This window comes from Bombus terrestris, chromosome 4 (assembly GCF_910591885.1).
Source record: "Bombus terrestris chromosome 4, iyBomTerr1.2, whole genome shotgun sequence".
Classification (NCBI taxonomy): Eukaryota; Metazoa; Arthropoda; class Insecta; order Hymenoptera; family Apidae; genus Bombus; species Bombus terrestris.
In genome coordinates this window covers 11,763,127-11,784,048 of record NC_063272.1, presented here as the reverse complement: position 1 = coordinate 11,784,048, position 20,922 = coordinate 11,763,127, and the positions used below count along the sequence as shown (strand labels likewise).

At 29.3% G+C, this 20,922-nt stretch overlaps 2 protein-coding genes across 5 annotated transcripts; both read left to right on the top strand.

Annotated features, from left to right (window-relative positions):
- Positions 1–37: 37 nt before the first annotated feature.
- On the top strand, positions 38–4,130 carry LOC100644959 (ubiquitin-conjugating enzyme E2-17 kDa). Its single transcript, XM_012308017.3, has 6 exons — positions 38–212; positions 2,096–2,159; positions 2,481–2,512; positions 3,048–3,125; positions 3,208–3,313; positions 3,429–4,130. The coding sequence occupies exons 1-6, from the start codon at positions 189–191 to the stop codon at positions 3,566–3,568; spliced, it is 444 nt and encodes a 147-aa protein (XP_012163407.1). The 5' UTR covers positions 38–188; the 3' UTR covers positions 3,569–4,130.
- Positions 4,131–8,649: 4,519 nt separating this feature from the next.
- LOC100645318 (progestin and adipoQ receptor family member 3) lies at positions 8,650–20,585 on the top strand. Of its 4 annotated transcripts, none has more exons than XR_007223988.1 (8): positions 8,650–8,980; positions 11,788–11,956; positions 15,314–15,498; positions 15,899–16,055; positions 16,178–16,330; positions 16,807–17,086; positions 18,033–18,292; positions 18,430–18,570. XR_007223988.1 is itself a non-coding variant. In XM_003394980.4 (8 exons), the coding sequence occupies exons 2-7, from the start codon at positions 11,813–11,815 to the stop codon at positions 18,570–18,572; spliced, it is 1,062 nt and encodes a 353-aa protein (XP_003395028.1). In that variant the 5' UTR covers positions 8,657–8,980; positions 11,788–11,812; the 3' UTR covers positions 18,573–18,597; positions 19,249–20,585. The 4 variants fall into 4 exon arrangements, 3 of the variants coding, with proteins under 3 accessions (XP_003395028.1, XP_048261576.1, XP_048261575.1); XM_003394980.4 differs by lacking the exon at positions 18,033–18,292 and adding an exon at positions 19,249–20,585 and having other exon boundaries at positions 8,657–8,980; positions 18,430–18,597; XM_048405619.1 differs by lacking the exons at positions 8,650–8,980; positions 18,033–18,292 and adding exons at positions 9,058–9,075; positions 19,249–20,585 and having other exon boundaries at positions 18,430–18,597.
- Positions 20,586–20,922: the final 337 nt, after the last annotated feature.

Sequence of the window (20,922 nt, the reverse complement as noted above, 5' to 3'; positions counted from 1 at the left end):
ACAATCACAAATACTTTGGTTAAATATGGAGGAGAAGGTGCAGAAATAGCTGACGGATACTGATTTGACCAACGCGGTAAGGCTACGTTTAGAAGGCAGCCATCTTGCAATCCCTAATCAAAGATCTTCGGCTAGCGGCTATCGCTGTCTGATTTTCAGCCGGTTAATATCAACACACAGTTCAACAAATGGCTTTAAAACGAATTAATAAGGTACGTGAATGATCAGAGGTGTTCGTATTGTACAAAGACAATCGGGTGTTGATGTGATGTGTGTCGAATGCGGTTGAACGCCCTTAACGATTTTGCAGTGAAGCAATGTGAGCCAGCATTGAAAATCATGTTGGCTTTTCCCCTTTTTTTTTGCATTCTTCGGTTGTGCTTTGATTTACTTGCGTACCCGTTTATGTCGACATAGTGCATTACGCACGTTCCACAGTGCCACTTTGTGCCAGTGGACGTAGCTACGGTGACAGTGAAAATCTAAAAAAATTTTAAGTGGCTAGCCGATAAATTGCCGGAAGTAACGTAAAACCGTGCATTACATACATCTATGTATACATATATGTTTACTCATATATACATATATGCATGAAACTATAGATAACTTAGAAATTATGAAAATTTCATTAGAGCATTCATATTCCATTTGTGGATAGAAATAGCATTAGAAATTTTCTAAGTGATCCATCACTTATTTGTATCATAGCTCAATATAATTTTCACCATGTGACTGTAGCACACATTAGTTGGATAAAGTGAATCATTTAGGGATTGATATACTTTTTGTAATGCCTACCAACAATTTGACCTGTCAGTCGTATAATATTTTTTAACCGAACCATTATTCACAATGGTAGGACAAAAAATGAAAAGTTCTGGATGCATTGTTCTATGAGTAATCATATAATATACTATAATCATAATGAGTAATCATACTAAGTACAAAGTGATATGTCATTTATCTTAGCTTTGATTCTGTAACCATATGCTTATTATGAGTATTTGTATAACAAGTACTTCGGGTATTTAAATCCGTAGTCGTACTTTGTTTTATCATATCATTAAATAGTATTTATTTGAATTAATCCTAAATATTATAATTTCACTATAACTTTATGATTATATTTTAATATCTGTATTGATATCTTACATTATTTTATTTTATATTGTAATGCTACTATTATAATATCTTTATGTATGATAATCTTATGTATAAAGAAGTTGAAGTTTTCCATAGTATATGATATAAATGATTAAATTATATTGTATATTTATGGATTTGTATATTATATAAAATCTTCTAATTTATTTGATTCTTATAATATATACAGGTATACAGGGTGTTTTTATTTTTATCCTATTAAGTAATGTTACTACATTCTATGATTAAAAATGAAAAAAAAAATGTTATATAAACATAGGATTGTATGTGTCTTATTACAAAGTTATAATAAAGATGCCAAATTTATAAATGACTGAATCTTCTTTGTTGGTTGATCTGAATTCCCATGGTTGACCATGATTACTAAAGTTCTTGTTCAAAGTTTTCTCTGTTCTTATAAATACTAAATTGACCTATGAGGTTGTTTCATACAAAATCAAACAAGAAACCAGTTATTTATAATTTTGATATCTTTGTTATAACTGCAATTGAACATTTATAACTATGTTTATATAACATTTTTGTCTTATTTTTAATCGTAGAACGTGCTGACACCATTTGGCAGCATAAAAATGAAACATCCTATATACATGTATGTAAGAATGTTCTAGAATACTTTGTTTACACATGTTTCACATATAATCTATACATCTATAGATATATACATTGTAAAACTTAAAATTTCATCATGCACTGTATGAAAATTATGTTATTAGTAGAATGTATTATTTTTCAAAAAAAATTAGTTCAAAAAATAACAAATTCTTCAACATGGAAACATAGAATAAGTAGAATAAGTTATATATTAGAAACATGAATTATTATATATAAAATACGAATTATTTATAATTATAACTTCATTTATATTTTATATACATATTCCTCAGAGATAGTCTTTATTCATATTACTAAAATTTGTTGGTATATTTAGGAACTTCAGGACCTTGGTAGAGATCCACCTGCGCAATGCTCCGCTGGTCCTGTGGGAGACGATTGTAAGTTCTTTGAAAGTGTTTGTTTCTGCATGTGCTTTAACTAGAAATTGGCAAATCATAATTTACCTGCATCACTAGTATAAATGTTATTATACTTTATGTGAAAGCACATTATTGCATTTGTTTTTCTAAAAGATATATATTAATTATTATCAAAAGTAACTGGAGCTATTTTTTCATTACTATTGCTCATTTTTACAAACTATATAACTTCTTGATGTTGCTATAATTATATATTAATTGTTCTTTAATTTTTATGATGATCAATTATGATTTGTAATAAACTGTAATTTCTACATCTAATCGTGTAATTGCTTTCAGTATTCCATTGGCAAGCAACTATTATGGGACCAGTAAGTATATAATGATCTTAATACCATTTCTGAATTAATTAGATTAATATTTATTAACTTAAAAATACATTCTTAGAATTATTAATGAACATATAAATATAATTTGTGAGTATTATTTTCAAGTATCTTCGCTTTCACTCTGATACTTAAAGGTAACTTCTAAAATAATGAAACTCATATTATGCTACTTATGACTAACAATTCTACTTAAAAATATAAAACCTAATGCATGTTATCTTTACTATGATGTTTCAACAAGATTTTATGAATCACCTCTAATTCTGTTAAGTCATATAATCCTATTATGATATGATAGTTGTATAATATACTTATTATTTGGTTTTTGCATTTAGAATAATTATGTTTACTACTTTTTATTAATATTAATATTGCAAACTAATTCATAATTTAACTTTATTAAATACAATTTAAATAAAATCTTTTATTATGAATATAAATAAAAGCTACACTATATATGTTCAAAGTATTTGTAATTAAATATTATCACATAATTAGGAGTAAATATTATTTTCAGCCTGACAGTCCATACCAAGGAGGAGTGTTTTTCCTTACAATTCATTTCCCCACAGATTATCCATTCAAACCACCTAAGGTATGTTAATTACTTTTTCAATAAGTCCTTCTATAACAATGTACAAGAGGCATATTAATTCCTTATGTATATATATATGCAGGTTGCTTTTACAACCAGAATTTATCATCCAAATATCAACAGTAATGGAAGTATTTGTTTGGACATTTTAAGATCGCAATGGTCCCCAGCACTTACCATATCAAAGGGTGTGTACAAACTTTTGAACACAATGTGAACATAGAACTAATGAAATAAAATTTTTATGAAACCTAAAGTTTTAAGGTAGTCTTTAAGAGAGAAAATTCTCTGTTGCTTTTTTAGTCTTACTATCAATATGCTCCTTGCTCTGCGATCCAAATCCAGATGACCCGCTGGTACCAGAGATAGCAAGGTTATATAAAACTGACAGGGAGAAGTACAATGAATTGGCACGTGAATGGACGCGCAAGTATGCCATGTGATGCGCCAATCTCCGTTGACTTCAACATCCAAAAGCCACCAACAAGCAGCCCCAGCCTATTGCCACTTATGCATCAGCACCGATTGAAATTAGCTATGGCTCGTCTACTTTAAAACTTAAGCCAATACTCGGGCTCGAAGAATGCTCAGACAAACGTGATCAAACTGAAGTTCCCTTCGTCCCGAGAGGCCTGCGAATATTGAGACGTTGCCACAATGGCAATTGAGGCAATTTAAAAGGTGGTCACATAACATTATATATATATATATATAAATCAGGAAAAAAGAAACATGTCCGCTTTGATTTTCATAAATAAAACTGGAAGTAAAATATAGGAGAGTGAAAGTAGGATTTGTATTTGAATTTAATAGTTTAATTTTTAATTATTGTGCTTATAATATCGTAACATTATATACCTACTTTCTCAGTGAAACGAAAACCTTGAACTGACAGTACACCGATTGTTAGTTTTAACGCAGGTGAGCAATGTTTGCCCGTCCCTTGGAACGATACGGTTACTTTTTTGTAAGACTGGGCTATATATAAATACTACTGAAACTATACCTGTATGTTTTGTTCAATTATTAAAATTCCTTACCTATCTAACAAATTCTACGAGTAACTCGAAATTTATGGTTTGGTTCCTGTGTGTGTGTAGCAATTTAATTATGCATATCGTTAATCGATAAATTGGACTATACATTTTGAAATAATTCAACATATGCAAAATAAAAAAGTTTTGGTGACTTAACTGACCGCGACATAAGTACCTGCCGTTCATGGGTCCGTGCGATATTGATATCAAACAAAGGCATTCACGATTTCTTATGACGTGAAATTGACGTCGTTTGGCTTTATTTAGGTATAAAAAATGTAGTTATCGATGTCACTATTTATCGATAAATGATGAAAGCGAAATACGTTTTATTTGGATTCTTACCTAAAACATATTACGAAATAATTAAGAAATGTTTTAATGAGCTCTAGAGCTTAACAATGGATTTGTAAAATCCTATGAATTCATTTCATAATAGTGCGCCATTATAATTATCAGTAAAGTCATGCGTCGTACCTTGCGAATTAAGAATTCGCCCGTCGCTATGTTTTACTCTCGAATCAATGCGTTTATTATTGTTTTGCGTGTAAATTTTTCTTTAAGCGATAATTTTTTATTATTATTTAGTATTTGTCTTAAGCTTCCTTTTCATCCACAATATAAGTATACGTACCTTCTCTCTCTCACTTTCTCTTTCTCTTTCTCTCTCTCTTCTCTCTCTCTCTCTCTCTTACGTCCTATTATTATATTACAAACTCTTATACGATACTAGAAAAATAACCGTTAAATAGATCTTAGTTCCCTCAAGTACTCACGACGTTTTCGATAGTTACATATTTTCCTATATATTGTGGCTGCAAAGGATTCCAATAAGATATCAAATTGTTTCTAAAATCCATTTAACGCAATTTTTACGAGAAGAAAAGGACGTGTTGTCATTCAACATGTTTATTGTTAGTTTGTTCAAATTAATCTAGGAACAATGCACCTTTCGTTGGTGCTACCAGTGTTTCGGCTTTTAATTATAGAAAACGAATACAATCCGAAATATCGTAAAGATGATCACTTAATTAGAAAGTAAGTAAACGATTTTGTCTTGCGAACAGTGTAAAGTGCGTTAACGAGCAAGTCTTGAATGTAATCGGTGCTTAAAATATGGCAAGCTCACGGAGCAAGTACGAAGCCTAGAAAAGACAAATCGATTAGTATGTAATATGGTATATCACTCGTTAATGTCGATTTTGTCTCATACGAACGTCTACTACTGTAATTTAATTACAACTAAAAATGCGCGGCAAATCAGGTATTTAAATATTTGCCTCGGAAAGTGGATCATCGTTCATCTCTATTAGAAGGAAAACTACTCATGTGTAATTAATTATTATTATCACATCTCATGTGTAATTATTATTATACATATTATAATTAATTATTATTATTTTAGCATTAGCCCTTTATATAATAAATTTCACATGATGATAAGGTATAATCATTCTAATCACTTATAACCATAATTGTCGACTATAAAAAGATTCTTTTGTTAATTTCGTTCTGTTCCTAATTCTATATAAACCTACATTCTACATATTACTGATATTATTGTTTTATCTCTGCATATTTAAAATCTCTAATATACTCCATGATCTAATTTAGATTTCGCAAAATCGACAATTTAGTGATTCTCAAATAAGAGTTCGTTGTTAATTTTAAATAAAATCCATTACACATTTAAAAAGAAAAGAAGGTATATTGTAAATATTTGGGAATTATCTTTCTTAGTTTTCGAACTCCCAGGATAAAAAGAATTTTCAGAAATAGAAGTGGTGTAGCTGATTGATCCAAAGTTTCGCCACCATATAGGACACAGGATCAATGTATGATAAAATTGGAACAAATAAAGGACCTTTGTATAATCAGACTTGGAAGTAGCAGATGTCTTTGTCAGACTTTCACAATGAACGGGCTCCGTTCGTATACGTTGTAGGATCTTTAGTATGTTGAAAAAGCTATGAAACGGTGAAAGTGGCAATGCTTTTCCCCTTTTGGCCTGGCCGTTCTTGACCGCAGTACGTCTATTTTACCGCAGTGTTAGCAGGAACCTGCTAAAGCAATGTAGTTAATGATAGAGATAAGAATATCTTTGCAAAAAAGCTCGATAGAAACACGAATTCAGCTAAAATTCACCCATTTCAAATCATGTTTAATCACTTTTTTCGAGTTAGTAGTCTAGTTAATGTTCCAGTACGAATATTTTGGAGAATTTTGAAATTAATTCAGCTACAATGCCAGTTACAATGATTAAAAATTAAATTATTGATAATGTAGATAATAGAATTAATAATATCGAACGATAATATCAGTTCATTAATAAACGAAATAAGTCGAATGCGAATTCACCTCCATCTAGTTTAAACATTTGATTTCATTTTATTTTTACATATTGAAAATTAATTCGATCGAAAGCTGTTCCTGTGATGATTTTTGAAAATATAGAATGCGATGGAAATTGAAAGTTCGAAAGAAACGGAAGAAATTTAGTTTTTATCGCGTTTTATATTTATTTATAGAAAATATTTAAAGAAGCTTCGAAAAACATTTTGCAGATATATGATCATTGCAAAGATAATATTTATTGTGCAGTATATGTATCGCCAAAATGTATACATCGTAGTGAAAATTTAAGAATGAAAATTTAAACGATTTATAAATCTGTTATCAAACATCATCCTATAACTTCAATGTATACTATACATATTTTTTCTTCAGTCACGTAGAATGTGGATTTATGAATTAGTAATAAGTAATTTCAGCAAATAAAAAATCGATTAATAATCAAAATTTCCGTATTAATATTTGTATATTCGTTACTGACGCATGATACTTTTTATTTATTATAATTATACTTTTAGCATCATTATAATATATAAATCTTCTATACAATTAATTCTCTCATTTGCACGAAATAAAATATTCTGTACATATGTATGTAGGTCATCAATGGTAGTGTAACCTACTTACATTATTTAGTCACCGAAACACAGTCATCTTTTTGATTTTTCCAAAGTCTTAAATTTTATCAATAAATGTCAATAAATCTCTGAATTTTAATATTTACATTATAATAACGATATAATAGGTATCTTCTTGATGCATGGAGAATGTACTCTTTATCTTAGATCATACATTAAGAAGAATAGAAAGTTTGAGAAAACGAACTTATACCTGATCCAATAATATTCATATCTAAGTGTTCTGTTAAGATATGTATGTGTAATGTTAATAGATCTACACCTGTTGCTGATCAGTTTCTATTCTTTCAAAATGTTTTTCTCACGCACATGACCTTTAAAAATATTCATGGCACGGCAATGTTCAATAACACATATCTCTCAATTAGTAATTTTAATTTAATAATTTTATGTAAAAAATGTAAAAAAAAATGTTTAAATAAAATCCGCAAGAATTTTGAAATATATACAAGCGATAAAACAATGGCAATTAGAAGGCAGAAATATTTTGAGAAAGTTGAAATAATTTAATAATATATATTTGAATTAAGAATGTTGGTTTTATAATTTAACACTTCGTTTTTAATCGTCAAGAGACACAACAGCTAGAAAATCAAAATATGGACCAGTTATATTTTAAAATATTCTTCTATGTTGTCTGTAACTTTGTTACGATCTTCGAATTTTTATACTTCAATCTTGCCCTCATATTAGCTAAAAAAAGAATTTGTAATGTTTCAAGAAGACGTTTAACATACAGTTGAAACGAGGAAGTACACATGAGACATTTTTCATAGTTTGGCCAGACTGTGAAGATATCTTTTTTTATGAGAAAAATATAATTGAGACAAAAATGAAGAAAAGAACGTAGCAGAGTTAGATACATATATATACTAATACGAATATTGTCAAGAATACCAACGATAATATAATCGAGCATAAAATGACTCTTATCAATATTTAGGCATTTGGGATTCATATACTTGTTTATAACAGCATTGCTAAATTTTAAAAAAATTTCCTTTTAATATATCAAAACATTTATTCCAGCTAATAGAAACACACATTTTATCTATCACGCACAGTTTTTTGCATCACAAGCGATAAACCAAGTAAAGTCGAAATTTAACATGAAATATATGAAACACTTCACGTTAATCAATATCTAATTTTACACCAAATCAAATAATAAGCAAGTTACATTAATTCTACATGAAACATATGTGTACATTATACAATTTACATATTTAAAATATGTATAATTAATATATGTATATTTAAATTCTGACGTTATTTAATTTATTGCTTAATATGCAAAATAAATAAATAAAATTTACGTTTCTACTAATTACAATAAGTCTTTTAATATATTAAAAAACAATTAATTGAATAACGTTGCTGTACACAAATATATATGTATATATATATATTTGTTTAGGGCAATAATCTTGCGAATATCGTGATATTCGAATGTTCATGCGTGTTACTGTATGCGTAAGCAGAAAAGTAAGATTGGCACGAAGAGACGAAGTGAAAATAAAAACTCGAGTCCATCGCTAGTCTGTAGTACGAGAACGTGTTTCGATCTATCGAGCGGCGCTTTGGACCGTCTGGTTACGGTGCGGTTTGTTCAGTGTCAGTGCTGTTCTCGGCACGCTCGGCGATCGAGGTTGAAAATAAGGTGACTTCGCTGCTGGTGGATACACGACTGTTAGAAGAATGTGCCGATAGATCGACAATCGGCCGACTTCCTGCACTCGCCGCGACCTTTTCAAAACGTTGATTGCGATCGCTCAATAAACGCGTATCGCGAGGGCTTCACAATCAGACGACAAGCCGCAGCCAAGTGGTACGTAGCATTAAAAGTAACGATAGTCAGACACGTTGTTCGCGATCATTGCCAGAGCTTAACAAAGAGAGAACGTTTTAAATCATTTCCAAGTGGTATATATCACGCTGGTATTGCAATTAGCGTACATATTCGAGCTGCGGTGTCGCGTTCACTCGTCGAGAACACGCTTTATGTTTACGAACAAACGCGTGCATTCATCCAACGATTGATTCTTCACTGAGAGTTTTCACTAACAAATTACATTGTGTTACATGACCGGGCGTAATGTGACAACGTAAACGAGCCATATTTTCTACGTCGTCGTCGTATTCGTTGCCAGCTTTTCAAAGAGCACTATACTTTCGAGCTAACAAGTGATGAATACCGAAACGAATATTTGAAATATTGGTAAAAATCATAAATATCGTTACGTGTATTTTTTCTTTTTTTTTTATAAAATATTTCATTCTCTTTGAAAGCAATTATTTGGCAAACTTTGCATTTATTGACTATAGATATATTCTTTGTCTTTTAACGAAAACGTTTTTATATGTTGTTCATTATAAAGTAACGATAAATAAATATTTTAGTTTCGGTTAGAATACATAAACGTAGCGATTGCTTGATTGTTATCAATGTAGATGAACGAAATTAAGATTACGATACAAGAATCTTAATTTCTTGGGCGTATATTAATTTTAATTACGAATTGTAAAAATTGAATTAAGCGGAAAACTACTCGACCTTTTGCACCTTATACATTCTAGTTTTTATTTAAGTATGAAGATAATGTTTGAGGATACTGATGCGTGTATCTAACATGAAATTAAATATGCATGATGATTACTTTTGTTTAAGTGACTTAAGTGCTGAATGAGAAACTACGATTTAACATGTCCGTTCGTTGAAATTCCACTTTTAAACACCAGAACTTTTAATTCTAAATCTAACTTTATTCGTGTGACATACTAAATCTATCGTTTATTTATTAACATATCATATGGCAATACGATATAAAGTTCATAGAGAGAAAGTGTATTAGGAAGAACAAGCTATTTGAAAGATTGATAATCTAAAAGTTTACCTAAATCGAATAAAATAAAAGGTACTATCGCGTATAATATTAAATTCATAAATTAATTGTTAAACTTTATTTTACTAATTTCCACGCACTCTAATGTATTTCAAACGGATATTATAACACGGACGAAAGAAGATTGACATTTTTTCATTGTCACTTACACATATATTTCACGATAAATAAAGAAAATTAATAAAGAAGCAAAGAAAACAAATAAAATAACTAGTATGACATATAATAAAATCTATACAAGAAAATATCTTAATACAGAATTACCAACTATAGCACTCATCTGAAAACGGAAGCGCAGAATAGACATTATTAACAGGTTCCACAGGGCGCATTCAACTTTCTCATAGATTAAACACGAAAGATTGTTCGGTACGCAAGAGAGAGTGAACAGATATCTTGTAAACAGACAAAATAACCAGACTATTGTAAACTATAGCTTTCCGGATATACCTTACTAAACATGTTTCGAAAGTTTACGATTTAAGAGAATCGGCATTTATGTTGGAGAAAAAAAAATTCGGTCGAATCGCGGTCACTTTCATGCATAATATACATGTTCATTGAGAACGGTTCGGCAAAAAATGAGACATTAAAAATGCAGCTCATTTACCGTGGTTTGTAATTTTCTTGTTACATTGTTTCCATTTGGCGTTTGACAGCTTCCTTCTCGATGGCACAAATTTCTAGCTATATCCGTAATAGTGGCAGGTGCAGATACTTAAAAACTTAAAAACTTAAAAACTTTGGACTTTTACGTCATCTTTTTCCTTGACATTTCGTGTCAGCTTTGTAGAATCTTATTTTTTGTAAGGAATTCGCGTGTAAAAGGATAATCGCGTACACGAGATTTTGTTCGATGAAGATTTCAAAACCGCCTTCAGATCAGTTGGAAACCTTACTCCTGTGTCGTATGGTTGATATTAAAGCCACACGGATCATCGTGACTGATAAAGAAGCATTGAAAATCACGAGTGAATGCAATGAAACACGAATACATTAACGAGCATAATGAAATAAACGTTATATTTTGATGGCACTTCTATTCGATTTAAAAAGTACCTCGAATGGCTCCTTAACGAGAATTTAACACTGCACCATCCAATTGGATTTTTTATCCATACGTTCCAATTGTATATTCGCGTTGAGAAAGCCGATTCGGTATACTATAATTTTGTATTCAGTGTTTTATGATGATATTCACATTAAACTAAATTCAACATATTTGCATTACACGTGTATATGCATGTAATTCATCCTATCAGCATCATGTACATATTTGAAACTTAATTGACGTAAATAACGTTCTTGAGTGTCTAACGTGTCAGAGTGATAATTTTCTAACTAATTTAGAAATCTTCACAGCAGCTAAAAAATGTTTCAAACGTATAATAAACCTTGGGAATAAATTAAAAAAATAAACCAGTGCTATGAAAGTAGTCAATTCTCGTTTTAAGATAAACGAAGTAGATTAGGCTATATTATTTGCCTTTTAACAATTACGCCATTAACAGTGAAGAAAAGATTAACTTATTGAAATTTGCTAGTAATCTAACTTATTAACCGAAGTCAGGGCTAACGCGAACAAATCTATATCATCACGGCCATACACGTTTTAATTTGTAATTTGATTGTATTCACGAACATGCTTTATAAAATAAAGCTTATGTACCTTACGGTATCAATGCATCATGTTTGGTTAACATTGTCGCTTAATCTTCTTTTCTATTTACAGACTAGAAGATAGCCGAATTTGTTCAATGATGAAATTATTAGCAGGCGTGGAAGAGGTGAGCGACCAAAGCGAGAAGCAGTCGAACAATGAGGAACTGCACAATAACAACCATGAAAAGCAACAAAAAACAGATGTCACGCAAGAAACGACGAAGCTGATTAACGGCGAGGTAAGCGCACGTTATTATAATTATTACTACTTGTATTTATTTATCATTTATATTTATTCATGGCAAATATATGTTTCGTTCTTCGAGATAAGATAATAGATTCCGACAATGAGTTATTTATAACAATAAAAAGTTGAGAGACCGAGAGACGATATCTTTTCTTTCTTGGCAAAATCTTCTGCAACTAAGTAGATAATCAGTCGAAAGGATGCAATAGCATGTTTTGAGTTTTATTATTATATGTTTTAAGTTTAAGCTTGAAACAGAACGTTGTTTAACGTGAGATGAAGATACAAATTTTGTATAATGTCAGTTATTTTTATCGGAAATAGAATAGAATGGTCATCGAAACGAAAATGGCCGAGACTTTTTGCGAAAAAATATCGCGCGTATTCCAGCCACAACTTTCACTTTGACTGGTCCGTAATTACTGTTAGATCACACAGTAGCGTATTCTACAATTGTGTTGTGCCTGGTATGCTCTATTTCTGTTTGACGTACAAAACCTTCAGCTTTGCAAAACGTCGATATGCATTTCCGAGCATATAGGTTGTTCACCGACGTGTATGATTCTCCTTTAACGTGATTCCATACCTATCAAGGTTAACGATGAACTTCTGAAACAATGAATCATCGGGCAGTATTAACACTTTTTCTTTGCATTATTTTTGTTAAAATTGTTATCGAAAAATAAAAATTCTGGGTTTGGGAATAAAACGGATGATTGAAATTTTGTCGCCAAAGAAATCTTGCAACAAAATTAGTATCTATGAATATTCTGGTATTGGTCATTAGAACAAGGATCCTAGAAAAAGATAATGAAATATGAGTAAGCTTATTACAGTTACAAGGGAGACAAGTCTTTGAAGAAAAAGATTTTTAGGAACATTTGTTCCAATTATCCCTCTTTACACTCCACTGGCGATTATTAGTCTATGGATGCATTCATGGAAAATTTAAAATATACAGAATACGCGTTATACGAAGAGATATATAATATGTTCAAAATAATTGTTCATTAGGTAATATTTAATAAATTAAACGAATCTTTAGTTAGGTTTAATTCTTCCGTCTATGTTTATAAAGATATGAAATTGCACGAATATCCACCAGTCTAGCGATTGTTTTATATCACAGAAACGAAATGATCAGTAATAACAGTAGAAAGTGAGACGTTTTACCTGTATATAATATTTTTTTAGATATTTATGGATCTTATATCTCTTTTACTGTGAAATCATGTTCTGGTAATACGAGTTCGAACAATGAAAGATTTACCGTAGTTAATTTGAATGAAAGTGTTTGTTTTCACGGAAAGAGCTTTCGCTTCAATTGCAATTAGAAGATCAGTAATACCATGAAAAAATGAAAGAAACGTCGATTTTTAAATATCTTAATTACGAAATAATCACAGGATATTGGCGATTTGAACTGTGTTTTTTTTTCGTTTATTAATATGTTTATTATAGTGAAGGCTTAAGATTGTTTGAAAGTTTCGCGACACGTTGCAATCATCATGGTAAACAGACATAATATATACATAACTATACTAATGGCGGATGAAGAAAATAGCAAGGCTGGTACCAAGTAGTACTAGAGCCGCTATGCCGAAGTGAAAAATCGATTTCGCTAGTGAAAGATACAGGAAAGATAAAGAAGAAAGCCCGTAGTATAAACTTGACACACTGAGATGAAAGGCGAGTCCCGTTGTGGCCTACTTTACAGCTTTCGTATCTCAAGATAGCGACCAAATTTTTGCTCTTATATCCTGAGATTGCCTATAATCTATTGTATGTGATGTGCTTAATTGCAATGAAAACTATCCATAGAAGAAGAAGGCCGAAGGTCTAGAAATAGGTTGTTTACAAAGAAGCACAAATAATTCGCAGAGAAACTCGTCTGATTAAACTTTTAAGTTGTAAAAGAAATTCTGACATTCAATTGCCTTTTCACTCTGTTTAAATTAGCTATTGATGTTGTATAAGCTATCTGATTGAATTAACTGTTAATGATGCGCAAATGCAAATATTATAAATGAATTATTAGAAATTTCTATATTATAGAAGAAATAATATAGAAGTCATTCGTCTGCATTTTTATGTTGGTTAAATCGTATATTCATAAATCACCAAACGATCTGGTTAAATCAGCTACTGATGATATACAAAGACAAACATTTATCAATGAATTATCTCGTGTCTTCGTCGCGGATATAATGTAAACATTTGATATTTTGCTTAGATATAATGTAAATATTTTATGTAATATGGCTCTTTTTAACTAGTTTTTAGTTTACTAAGTTATATAATAAAAATGACTCAGATTAAAGGGTATTTAATAACGAAATAACAGATACTGATTGCATAATGTATATGTTAGTGTTATTCCAGCTCGCTATGAATTTCAGAGCCATACAAATATCTTCTGTTTATTTATAGTGTGTTCATAACATAGTATTTGTTTATAAATGTAGATATTTGTAGATTCTTATAGAACATGTTTTCATTATTATATGATCATACAAAAAGCTTCATCGTGAATTACAGCTATAAGACATAAACCAATATAACATAGAATTTTTTACTACCCTGATGTAACCTGGAAATAATAATAAATCTAAACATTACACGCATTTTATCTACAAAATTATGTAAAGCATTACCTAAGTCCAGTGATAAACTTTCACTCTAGTTTGGTCCTAACAACGTTAAGAGTACTACAAATCGTATATTTTCATGTACATATAAATATTTACATCCATATTGACGCCACGTATATATTTATATTTACGTCAAAGTAAATTCCTTCTTATCAGTTTACATAGACGTATCTATTGTAAAAACCCCCATCTACAGTACCGACGTTGCATAATATTCTGTTGATATAGAAAAAAAGATATAACTAATGAATTTAATATCGTTACAAACTAGTGAAGTGTTAAGTTGACAGGAATAACTCACTCTTAATTAAAATACTATAATCTTATTACTATTATTCATTGCCATTGCGTAAAGTACAAAATATACAAGTATAATACATGATATAACATTTTCTAAGATTGAAATTAATTTTTTTAAGATTGAAAAATGTTGGGTACATTTTGCTCTGAATTCTCTATAGAATTTTTCACCATTTCGCCAAATTAATTATTCAATTAAAAAGCTACAACGTTACTTTCATCGTCCATATTTTAGTTAGACTAACTTAATATTTAAAAATAAGAGTATCTAAAAGAACAAGATCTTTTAACATTACTAATAAAAAGAACCTTGTTTTGTCAAGTTCTTGTGAAAAAATATTCCAGCATAAATACAATTGTTAATAGAAGTACTTAGATGTAGTTGTAATTCCTTGCAGGTATACCGTAGGCTTTCCAGAAAGCTGGACGAGTCACCTATAAAAGATAAAAAGATTACGCTTGACGATGAAGAGAAAATGAGACGTCTTCTTAATTATGAAGAAGCTCCTGAATATCTTCAACATAATCCTTATATTCTTCACGGATATCGAGGATATCTTACAACAAAATTATGTATCGAGAGGTTCGTACTTAACATTACTCGATATCAATATGATTTCTCGATACATATCAAACGTCAGAAACACTTTCGATAATACAAGAGAACCATACATATTTTCCATAAAATCTCACGTTCAGTCGTACTTACATTTTTTAGATGATATGTAACTATTATTTGTAGGTATATATGTAATACGAAAGATTAAGAACTCGAATTATACATTGTATAAGAATACATAATAAATAATTTGAAAGGATTTCTAAATCTTTTCCAATAATAAAAGTCTTTTTCTAATGGTTGCTTATAATATTCGTTTGATAATTTTAATCTACAGTTAATCCGTGCTGTAAATAAAAAATAAATCATTACTTATGTCTTGAATGCACAAAAGCAATTTCGAAAAGGGGAATATTTATTTCAGTATATTCTGGTGGACAAATGAAACAGTAAACATATGGAGTCACATATTCGGATGGATGTTATTTTTCGGTCTGACTCTGTACGATCTTTGTCTACTAAATATTCACGCACCCTTTGGTGATAAAGTGATAGTAGCACTTCTACTGATCTGTTTCCAGGTAATATTCAAAAAATGTCTTTTTCAATCGTAACAATTCGAGTATTCACTATTAGAAATGTACAAAAATAAATTGTTTAACATATGACAAATTAAGAAAGAGAGCAAAATGAATTGTTTCAGGCATGTATGATATTATCTTCGGTGTATCACACGTTTTCCTGTCGAAGTGAAAAAGATTATTGGTGTTTTCTATCATTTGACCTATTTGGCATTGCTTTGAGCCTTTTATCCATATACATGTCTGGAGTTTACTACGCTTTTTGGTGTCACAAGGTAAATAAACTATGCAATTATCGTACAACTTCTAAATTATGTAGTATTTAAAAGATTAAATTCAAATCTAGATTTTAATCAAATATTGCGCACGTTAACTTCTTCTCTACTTAAACGATCGATAAGGTAATCGATATAACTGACTTGTGTTTAAGAAGTTTCGTGCTACGTGTATTATCGATTATTTATAACAACCGGTGAAAGTAAAATCTTCTTTGAACGAAAGAAAATATTATCCGATATACTATCCAAACAAAGCAAACATGTATAAAGTAAAAATAATAATCAAAGTACTAAGAATGTGATTAAATAAACACAATGGCTATTTTTATTTAATTAAATACCCTCGTATAACATTTATACTGGAATTTGTTAATATTAAAATACAAATTAAATTAAAAAATAAAGGTTTCTTTCATGCAGAAGAAATTATTTATAATTACTAAACAGCCGTAAATATTTATTATTTCATGCAGGAGTTGCAGAGATTTTATTTGATAACGGTGTTGGCAATTTTTATATTTGCAATGATTCTGCAAATACCAAAATTGAATGTCAATGGAAATGTCAAGCTAGTCGTTTTTGTCGCTTGGGCAGCTTATGGAGTGCTGCCAACGCTGCATTGGAGTATTGCTATGGGTGGCATGGACAACCCGATCGTTAGAATGTTGCTTCCAAGGGTGCTAGGAATGTATGTTATTAGCGGTGTAGCGTTCGTTATTTATTTAAGCAAAATCCCGGAACGATTTTGTCCAGGTAATCAGTCATTTTTCATTTTCTAATCAAAATACTGAAATCAAATTAGATGACTAATTTTTTGTTATAAAAGAATTTCTCATAAAAATAATGAAATACTTATAATAAAAGACCCGCCTTAAGTTATGCAACATTATAACTTTATTTTTAATAATATAGATTATTTCACTAACTTTAATTAACCATTGTTTTATTAGGTACTCAATCAATAAAATATAACATAATTAACAAAAATCCGAAATTCAGGTTTTACTAGTAACGTTAGTTTGATCGTATTAATATTTAATGCAATCTATCTGACGTCAATCGACGGGTAATCTAAAATGGAGAACATTAAATTGAATAAACATGATATGGAGTACATTTCCCATCCAATCTATAATTTTATTTTCATTATATTCACTGCCGATCATAAACCTTAAGTACATGCTACTACAAGCAGCAGTTGCTAATGCTTAATACGAATCGAACGCTTTTCAGTGCTTTTACTTTCAAACGACTTTATTGTAAAATTGTTATTTCATTCTTATATCATATATATATATATATCTGATAATATAAAATACTAATTAAAATAAAATGTGTTGGAGTTTTCCAATAAATGTAAGCGATAGGTGTCAAAATGCTTAGAGTGAAATTTGTATGAATATATTAGGTTTGTTATATGAAATTTTCCAAACTTCATTAGCGGTGTAACGAGACATGATTATCGTAATTATATTGAAATCTAATCCGAAAATCTATATAAAAGTTAGCACACAATTTATTGCAAACATATTGCATACAGCATGAGTAGTGGTACTAAATATATAATTAACATTAAATATAATCTCATTAAATATTTTGGCTTACTAATAATCAGTAAGTGATTGTTCAAATACTTTAATGATCTTTTTGAAGTGTATGCTTGCTATAAATATATCCTAATTCTTATATACATTTTCAGATTCGTTTCTAAATTTTCTAATATAATCATATAGTTATGTTTCATTACAATACTAATGGAATTTCCAAAATATCTCGTATAACATACATAGTATATTGAGGAAATATTTCTATAAATATTCAAATACTTTCGTGTATCAATTCCGCTGGAATATTATAGGACTATATTATGTATTATATCAAAAAATATTGAATAATGTACGGATGGTGCAACAAATACTACTACTACTATTTTTGCGAACCATTATATGACTAGCATTTGTACGTATTTCTTTCTGTTGGACACAAAAGAAGCTTTCATAGATATAATTGAATATAAAACGATACGTGTATAAATAGCGAAATTTATTATTATTGTTGTGTGATTGATATATTATTAGAGTTTTATTTTGTTGAAGGGTGGGTAGATTATATTGGTTCGTCTCATCAGTGGTGGCATGCATTGGTAGTATTGGCTCTTTATTATTGGCACAATACTGGAATGCTATACGTGGAATACAGAATGAACCACGGCTGTCCAAGTAATATAAGATTATTATGACAGACAGACACTGACGATCATTCAGGTATAAAATACATATTTCATATAAGAATAATAACCAATTAAAAAAAAAATTAAGTTTGTTGCTTACTTAAACTATAATTATATGTTTCATTTGTCCAAAAAAGTATGTTATATATACTTAAACCATAATTCTATATTTTACAAATATAATCTTAAATTTGTTATATATTTTCCAAAAAATTAACTACTTTCGAAGATCATGTGGAAGATACATGATAAGTCTATATTTGTTGACATTTTTGTTTTCAAAAAAGTATATTTAGTTTAAAAAACTACGTCGTGCAAAAATATATTGTCTTCTAATATTAAATCCAACAATTTTTATATACAACCAGTAGAATAACTAATGTTGTGGCAATCAATATTTTTAAAATACTCAAGAATAGAGAGATGGCAAGAGCTCGTGTTTTATAACCAAATCGAATGAAAAAAACGATCTAGATAATATAAAACTGGTCGACATTGTATCGAATGTTAATATCACTTCTTTATAATGGACAAAACGCGTGACTTATCATGTTTCTTTTCTGGTAGCCTTCATTTGCAATTTTTAAGTTTCAAGCTGATTGCTTCTTTTCCTTGTTTTATTTAACTACATTTGTACGATTGTGAATTGTAATGATGATGTAACATGTATACGTAATTATTTCAGGCCATGGTTTTATTATGGAATGTGCTTGCGCTATGGAATTCAATGTTTGGTCGTCAGAGTATTACAACAAACTACCGTTTTACGCTATTGAGAGAAAGACAACTTGCGTAATTGTGAATCCATTGCAAGCATACCTTCATCGACAGGTGTTCTGATGTTACAGTGCGTGAAATCTGTAGAATTTAGTTAAAACAACGTTAATACGGGTCCTTTCAAAGTATCTAAAACGTTCTAATGTTAGTCATTTTTATTTATGTTATATTTATAAATTTTAAATAGACGTACTGCATTTTCTTTTTATTATTTCAATTTTTATAACAGACATCTTTCTTAGACATTTATTTTATTCCCATGTGAGAAACATGCTTGCTCAATGCTTTTATTGCAATAATTATAATTTACAATAAAAAGCAAGGTTGCAAGTATTAATTGACTGTTGTTAATAATATGTAACTCATAAAGACGCAATGACGAAAAGTATTCTGTAATTGCAATTGGAAATTTATCCGCAGGTGGCAAAAGTTTCTAAGTTTGTACATAATTAACGCAATAGATATTTATTATTTAATGAAATAATAACATTGGAAGAACGTGAAGAAATTGAAAGAACTACTTCTGCAGTTGTATGTTATTAAATAACATTTGTAAAAATTACATTGTATGATAGTAAGATAAAAGTAATATAGTAAAGTATACACATTGATTTGAACAGTGCCTGAAAACTTGTAAATAAAGAGTTGTAAATGAGATAAATGCGAAAGTTTTGTACAAAAAAGGAAATAAGAAAAATTTAGTTATAAATTTGAACGTTTTGCTATATAAAAGATACTTGATTATTATATAAAAATTATTTAAATTCTGTTTTCAAACATCATATAAAAAATTATACCTTGTTACTTTTATAATGGCAATAATAATATATTTTTTATTAACTGATTCAGTAATTGTAATTCTCAGTTATAATATTATGACCACTAAAAATGAATTAATATATTTAGTCAAACATTACATATTAAATTATACAAAATACATGGATTAAATATTTATACGATTAATGTCAGCTATAGACTTTGTCTTCATTTAAAATAGCTGTGAAAAGTGTTATTTTGCATAACTATTTGCAATATTTGTTTCAATACCTTGCACGGTTCAATACATATCAAAGAAAATTATGAATGTCCATTCTGTATCTGTAAACAAAGTAGTTTAAATAATTACACTTTTATCAATTTTTTATATGATTTTATCTGAAGTAAGAATTACGTATTCTAACAAAATATAATTGTAATAGAATGTTATTACTTCCAACTGTTAAATAAAATCGTTACCTAAAATTATACTGCTTTTATTTATTTTTTACTAATTTCAATAAATAATTATCTTTTTAATGTAATATAATAATAAATTATATTAAAGTATATCAAGTAAAATTTTTTTATAACAATTATTATCTAAGCCATAAAAAAATATCTATAATATTGTTACAATATTATTGTATTTTTCCAAATTATTTGCTACGCATCTGCAACAGTAAAATGATTATATCATTTATTAAATTATAAAATAACTTCTTCAAATAAATTTTAATTTTCATAATATATTTTAATGAAAGGAAAATAAAGAACAAAGGTAATTTGTATTGGAAACAAATTCATTATGTACATATATAAAATA